This window comes from Vulpes lagopus, chromosome 8 (genome assembly GCF_018345385.1).
Source record: "Vulpes lagopus strain Blue_001 chromosome 8, ASM1834538v1, whole genome shotgun sequence".
In the NCBI taxonomy this organism is placed as follows: domain Eukaryota; kingdom Metazoa; phylum Chordata; class Mammalia; order Carnivora; family Canidae; genus Vulpes; species Vulpes lagopus.
The window spans coordinates 51,507,486-51,515,814 of NC_054831.1; the positions used below are offsets into that span (position 1 = coordinate 51,507,486).

The window sequence follows — 8,329 nt, forward strand, 5'->3', positions numbered from 1 at the left end:
GGGAGAGAAGCAGGCTCCACACAGGGAGCCTGATGTGGGACTCGATCCCGGGTCTCCAGGATCACACCCTGGGCTGCAGGTGGCGCTAAACTGCTGCACCACCGGGGCTGCCCAGCAATCCTCTTTATAGCCATAAATAAGAGAATGAATGAATACAAAAAGAAAATGAGATAAGTTCAGTTCCATTTGGTTGTGGACTTGTGCATCCTTGGTACTTTCTGCTTAAATCCTAAAAGAGATATATATTAATATATAATAATAGTTATATATTATTAATATAATAAATATATATAAGTATATATTACAATATATGTAATATTTTAAATAGATTTTATATTATATTAAATAGATTATATATTATTTTAAATAGATTATATATTATTTTAAATAGATTATATATTATTTACATATTATATATGTGATATATATATATGTATATATAATTACATTGTTTGACTCTACAAAGTGTGCAATGACCATAACTGATGCTACTATGAGCTGTGAAAGATTCATGCAAGAATGGAGCATAGATTTCTCATGACCTAAAAGCTTAGAAACAGAACTTAATTTAAGGCTTAATTAATAGTTCTTTAACAGAATCACTTTGAAAATATGGGCCTTTATTCTTGCTGTATTTTCCACATTTATCATTTCTAGGTTAAGAAACTCAATATTATTCTGTGAATGTAGAACCCACCATGATCATTATCTTATTTATGGAGATTTTTATAAAACACAAAGAGGCATTCAGTATCATGTATTTTACTGAGGAGGAACCTTAACTCTCAAAAGGAGACACTTATCCTATGTTGCCCCAGTTAGTAACTGCAGGTAGGTATTATATCAAGATCTTTGGACTCCAAGTTCACAACCTATATGATTGTGATTTCACCTGCTGTTTCTATTTTTATCTTTCAGAAATATATATTCTGAAGTTTCCTTGCTATTTGGTACACTTCTCTGGGCCATTTCAGAAATCACTGACCAACAAAATCTCCCAAAAGTGAGAGGTGCTTAAAGTTCAGGTACCCAGTCTAAATATCAAAATTAGACACCAACATGAGCCATCTTTTCTGTATACATAACTTTTCCACCCACGATTCTCACTCAATTTGATTATGATTGAGATAATTTGACAACATGGAAAGTGCAAACCATTCAGTGGTGTCTGAATTCATTTTGCTTGGACTTTCCAAATCTCAGAATCTTCAGATTTTTTTCTTTGTAGGATTCTCTGTGGTCTATGCCGGGATTGTGTTAGGAAACCTCCTCATCTTGGTCACTGTGACCTTTGACTCACACCTTCACACACCAATGTACTTTCTGCTTATCAATCTGTCCTGTATAGATATGATCCTAGCTTCTTTTGCTACCCCTAAGATGATCATGGACTTCCTCCGAAAACAGAAGACAATCTCTTGGTGGGGATGTTATTCTCAGATGTTTTTCATGCACCTCCTAGGTGGGACTGAGATGATGTTGCTTGTAGCCATGGCAATAGACAGGTATGTTGCCATATGCAAACCCCTCCATTACATGACCATAATGAGCCCACGAGTGCTCGTTGGGCTGCTGTTATCTTCCTACGCAGTTGGCTTTGTGCACTCGTCTAGTCAAATGGCTTTCATGTTGCATTTGCCCTTCTGTGGTCCCAGTGTGGTGGACAGCTTTTTCTGTGACCTTCCCCTTGTGATCAAACTTGCCTGCGAGGACACCTACCTGCTACAACTGCTGGTTATTGCTGACAGCGGCCTCCTGTCTCTGATCTGCTTTCTCCTCTTGCTTGTCTCCTACATGGTTATCATATACTCAGTCAGGCACCGTGCTGCTGGTGGTTCAGCCAAGGCCTTCTCCACTCTGTCAGCACACATCACAGTTGTCACTCTCTTCTTTGCCCCATGTGTCTTTATCTATGTATGGCCCTTTAGCAGATATTCTGTAGATAAAATTCTTTCCGTGTTTTATACAATTTTCACACCTCTCTTAAATCCTATTATTTATACATTAAGGAATCAAGAAGTAAAAGCAGCCATAAAGAGGATAAGAATTCGACATATAAATTCAAAACACACTTTGTAGATGATGCTTCTGAAGAAATAACCTCTTGTATGGACATTTTAAGAAATAAACTTTTAACCTGTTTCAAGTTCTCTAAAAGGAAACAGTAGGTGTAGTTGTTAAAGAGCAAATCCCATTTTTGTCACTGTCAATGGTTAAAGGCATGACAAGTACAGTCTAAAAGACATGCATTTAAATAATCTCTTTACTACTTCTGAAGTAACTTGAAAGAATGAATAAATTCTCCTTAAGTACTTCATTTATCTACAAAAATTTGTGTTTCTTTGTTATTTTGGCATGGTTTTCATTTTTATAATTATTATTACTATTTCTATTATGCTTGAAGTTATTGCTGCTATTATAGTTGTAGTTATTATTGGGAATCTATATGTAGAATATGCACACAGATGACATCTCACATAGCCATTTAGCTGAGTGTCTGATTAACTATTGTTTGCTGCTAGAAAATACATTTTGTAGATAATCCCTAGTTAATGTATATTAACATTTTTTTACTAGTTGCCCCAGACACAGTCCTCCAACCATTCCTCACATATTTTGTGAGCCCACCATGTGCCAGAAGGTATATCCAGGGTTTCAAGAAGCTTACATGGTTGGAAAGAGTAAACTAAGTGTGCAACCACATTGTGGCAGGGACAGTACTATATTACAAGGTTGCATGTCCAACAAAAGTTTATCAGTAATAACACTAATATTTGGCTCTTCCTTTTTTCTGAATCCATGGGTAAATTGATTCAGAGCCCACAGAGGGGAAGAGATGATTGGTACTCCTGAGAAGTCGACAGTCAATTCTTAGTAATTAGTATCAAGCTTTTACTTTTATTTTAAAAATACAGTTTACAAATTGCAAATAACCTTTATTATTTATTATTTTTTTTGAGGGAGAGAGAATGTGTGCATGCATGAATGGTGGAGGGGCAGAGGAAGGGGGAGAGACAGAACCTTAAGCAGGCTCCATGACCAGTACATGCCTGACCTGGGGCTTGATCTCAGGACCCTGGGATGATGACCTGAGCTGAAATCAAGAGTCAGATGTTTAACCGGCTGAGGCACCCAGGTGTCCCCAAATTCACTTTCCTTAGTGTAGAATTCTGTGTCTTGACAATTGCATGGTCATATAATCATCACAGTGAGAATATAGGGGAGTTTCATCAACCCTCAAATTCCTGTGTGCCCCTTTGTGGCCCACCTCTCTTTCCTATCTTCTGGCTCTGATAATAGTGATCTGATTTTTATGCCTAGTTTGCCTTTTCTAGACTAATCACATAAGCAGAATCATATGGTGAGTAGCTTTTAAAAAAAGTTTTATTTAAATTCCAGTTAGCTAACATACAATATAATCTCAGTTTCAGGTGTACCACGTAGTGATTCAGCACTTCCATACAACCCCAAGTACTCATCACAAGTGCCCCCCTTAATCTCTATCACCTATCTTATCCATCCCCATACCCACCTCCTCTCTGGGAACCATCAGTTTATTCTCTATAGACAAGAATCTGTTTCATGGTTTGCCTTTCTTTCTCTTTTTTCCCTTTGCTAATTTGTTTTGTTTCTTAAGGTCTGTATATGAGTGAAATCATGTTATTTTTCTTTCTTTGACTGACTTATTTTGCTTAGCATAATACTCTCTAGCTCCACCCATGTCATTGCAAATGGTGATATTTTATTGTTTTTATGGCTGAGTAATATTCCATTGTATATATATCCTTCTTCCTATCCATTCATCAGTCTATGGACACTTGGGCTGTTTCCATAATTTGGCTGTTACAGATAGTCATGGTATAAATATTGAATTAAGTATTTTTGCCTTCTTTGGATAAATATCTAGTAGTGCAATTGCTGGATCCTAGGGTAGTTCTTTTGTTAATTATTTGAGGAATCTCCATACTGTTTTCTAGAGTGGCTGCACCAGTTTGCATTTCCAAGAGGGTTCCCCTTTTTCTACATCCTCACCTACACCTATTATTTCTTATGCTGTTAATTGTAGCCATTCTTGACAGGTGTGAGGTGGTATCTCTATAGTTTTGATTTGCATTCCCATGATGATGAGTAATATTCGGGATCTTTTCTTTTCATGTGTCTATTAGCCACCCGGATGTCTTCTTTGGAAAAATATCTATTCATGTCTTCTGCCCACTTTGTAATTGGATTATTTGAGATTTTTTGGTTTGAGTTGGATTCCTTTTTTATATATGTTGGATAATAACTCTTTATCAGGTGTGTCATTTGCAAATATGATGCCCCATTCCATAGGTTTCCCTTTAGTTTACTGATTGTTTTCTTTGCTGTTCAGAGTAGTAAATAGCCTTTTGAGCATGGCTTCTTTCACTCAGCATAATGCCTTTGAAATTCATTCAATAACAAATTGTGTTTATCATTATAAATCAGTGTTACATTTTAATATCTTAATAGTATCCTCATTGCTATTCTTCCTCAAATTGTCTTGAATTTGGTCAAGGTCAATTATTCATTGATATTAACTAGAATGATTTTATCAAATGCTATGAATGCTAAGTAATTATATATGCATTACTTTTATACATTGATTTAGGAAGAAATACAATATTGACAATATTGATCTTTTTAATCCTAGAACATGGTTCATTTCTGCATTTATTCAGGTCTTCTTCTTTTATCCCCCAGCAATATTTTATAACTTTTTTCATTAAGTACTTAAGATATTAATCTTATGAGTTACTTAATTTAGGGTTTTTTGGAAGCCATTTTTACTTGTAACATTTTGGTATTCATGGAATGTAGAAAATGGATATTTGTATATATATATTTACTTGAAATTAGCCACTAACCTAAACACTAATTCACTGAAACTTTTAGTCAAGTTTTTGGGCTTAGACTATAATGTTTCAACTATGATAATATTATTTTCCTATTATTATCATTTTTAAAGATTTTATTAATTCATGAGACACACACACACACAGAGAGGCAGAGACACAGGCAGAGGGAGAAGCGGGCTCCATGCAGGGAGCCTGATATGGGACTCAGTCCTGGGTCTCCAGGATCATGCCCTGGGCCAAAGGCAGCGCTAAACCACTAAGCCACAGGGGCTGTCCTTATTTTCCTATTATTTATCAATATCTTTTTTTCATATTTTAGCTCATGACATGTCTAGGACTAAATACCATTTTGAAATTTTTCCTGAATGCCAAAGAATAATATAGATATATGTCATAAAAGGTCTGACACAACTGTACTCTAGTAAGGAGAATTACTGATTTTAATATGTATATATAATATAATGAATATTTTACATATTTTTATTAAAATGACATATTTTGGATAGTAACAACTACGAATTGCACTTGGATTATTTGACATGGAAAAATCTTAGAATTTTAGGGGGCTAATGTTAACATTTCTGGTGGGTAGAGGTAAGTCTTTTTTAGTTATAGAAGAAATCTAAGAAAATTAATCTAAAGTTGATTGCTTACAACTCTAAACAAAAACTGGAAAAAGTTTACAAGAAGCTTCCTGCCATCTAGTGGTGGCAATCTCCCATGTTTTCCTTTGTAGCTTTAGCAATGCCAAGAATTAGGAAGGAGGATTTATAAGAATGGTCTGGAGTCTTTCCAATCCCCCAGTAGGCAATCTTATACAGCCTATACCCTCTAAGGTGGCAATCAAGGTGATTACCATCTCACCGTTACCAAACATAGACGTTTTCAAAATTTTAATGTTATTCTAAAGGCTTCCTATCCTCTAGTATCCTTCAGCCAAATCCAGAATTCCAGGGGATGTCACACTCATTAAATCATTATTAAGAATTAGAGTATTCTGGAGGAGGGGGCAAGATGGCGGAAGAGTAGGGTCCCCAAGTCACCTGTCTCCACCAAAGTACCTAGATAACTTTCAAATCATCCTGAAACCTATGAATTCGGTCTGAGATTTAAAGAGAGAACAGCCTGGAATGCTACAGTGAGAAGAGTTCGTGCTTCTATCAAGTAAAACTTGTTTTTGGCCACTCTGCACTGAGCAAAATAACTAGAAGGAAAAACGCACCTCAAAAGAAGGAATCAGAAATAGTCCTCTCTCCCATAGAGTTACAAAATTTGGATTACAATTCAATGTCAGAAAGCCAATTCAGAAGCATAATTATAAAGCTACTGGTGGCTCTAGAAAAAAGCATAAAGGACTCTAGAGACTTTGTTACTGCAAAATGGAGATCTAATCAGGCTGAAATTAAAAATAAATTAAATGAGATGCAACCAAGCTAGGGGTCCTAACAACAAGGGTTAATGAGGTAGAAGAACAAGTGAGTGACATACCAGACAAGTTGATGGCAAGGAGGAAAACTGAGGAAAAAATAGAAAAACAATTAAAAGATCATGAGGATAGGTTAAGGGAAATAAATGACAACCTCAGAAGGAAAAATCTGCTTTTAATTGCGGTTCCCGAGGGCCCCGAAAGGGACAGAGGTCCAGAATATGTATTTGAACAAATCAGGAAGTTAGAGAAGAATGAAAAAGATTCATGGAAACTAATGAGAATGAAGATACAATCGTTCAAAATCTTTGGGATACAGCAAAAGCAGTCCTGAGGGAGAAATACATCACAATACAAGCATCCATTCAAAAACTGGAAAGAACTCAAATACAAAAGCTAATCTTGCACCTCAAGGAGCTGGAGAAAAAAAAAAAAAACAGCAAATAGATCCTACACCCAGCAGAAGAAGAGAGTTAATAAAGATTCGAGCAGAACTCAATAAAATATAGACCAGAAGAACTGTGGAACAGATAAACAAAACCAGCAATTATTTCTTTGAAAGAATTAATAAGATAGATAAACCATTAGCCAGCCTTATTAAAAAGAAGAGAGAAAAGACTCCAATTAATAAAATCATGAATGAAAAAGGAGAGATCACCACCAATACCAAGGAAATACAAACGATTTTAAAAACTTATTATGAGCACCTATATGCCAATAAATGAGGCAGTCTAGAAGAAATGGACGCATTTCTGGAAAACCATAAACTACCAAAACTGGAACAGGAAGAAATAGAAAACCTGAACAGGCTGATAAGCAGGGAGGAAATTGAAGCAGTCATCAAAAACCTCCCAAGACACAAAAGTCCAGGGCCACATGGCTTCCCAGGGAAATTCTATCAAGCATTTAAAGAAGAAACCATACCTATTCTACTAAAGCTGTTCCAAAAGATAGACAGAGACGGAGTACTTCCAAACTCGTTTTATGAGGCCAGCATCACCTTAATTTCAAAACCAGACAAAGACCCCACCTAAAAGGAGAATTATAGACCAATATCCCTGATGAACACAGATGCAAAAATCTCAACAAGATACTAGCCAATTGAATCCAACAATACATTAAAAAGATTATCCACCATGACCAAGTGGGAAATATCCCCGGGATGCAAGGCTGGTTCAACACTCATAAAACAATCAATGTGACTCATCATATAAGCAAGAGAAAAAACAAGAACAAGATGATCCTCTCAATAGATGTAGAGAAAGCATTTGACAAAATACAGCATCCATTCCTAATCAAAATTCTTCAGAGTGTAGGGATACAGGGAACATTCCTCAGCATCTTCAAAGCCATCTACAAAAAGCACACAGCAAATATCATTCTTAATGGGGAAACACTGGGAGCCTTTCCCCTAAGATCAGGAACATGGCAGGGATGTCCACTCTCACCACTGCTATTCAACATAGTACTGGAAGTCCTAGCCTCAGCAATCAGGCAACAAAAAGAAATAAAAGGCATTCAAATTGGCAAAGAAGAAGTCAAACTCTCCCTCTTCGCCGATGACATGATACTCTACATAGAAAACCCAAAAGCCTCCACCCCAAGATTGCTAGAACTCATACAGAAATTTGGTAGCGTGGCAGGATACAAAATCAATGCCCAGAAATCAATGGCATTTCTATACACTAACAATGAGACTGAAGAAAGAGAAATTAAGGAGTCAATCCCATTTACAATTGCACCCAAAAGCATAAGATACCTAGAAATAAACCTAACCAAAGAGGTAAAGGATCTATACCCTCAAAACTATAGAACACTTCTGAAAGAAATTGAGGAAGACACAAAGAGATGGAAAAATATTCCATGCTCATGGATTGGCAGAATTAATATTGTAAAAATGTCAATGTTACCCAGGGCAATTTACACGTTTAATGCAATCCCTGGTACAGCCACTCTGGAAAACTGTTTGGAGGTTCCTCAAAGAGTTAAAAATAGATCTGCCCTATGACCCAGCAATTGCACTGCT

The 8,329-nt window shown here is 36.3% G+C and overlaps 1 protein-coding gene across 1 annotated transcript; it reads left to right on the forward strand.

Moving 5' to 3' along the window:
- The first annotated feature begins 1,140 nt into the window (after window positions 1-1,140).
- Window positions 1,141-2,079, forward strand: LOC121497721 (olfactory receptor 4K13). The gene has a single exon (XM_041767460.1). The coding sequence runs from the start codon at window positions 1,141-1,143 to the stop codon at window positions 2,077-2,079; it is 939 nt and encodes a 312-aa protein (XP_041623394.1).
- Window positions 2,080-8,329: the final 6,250 nt, after the last annotated feature.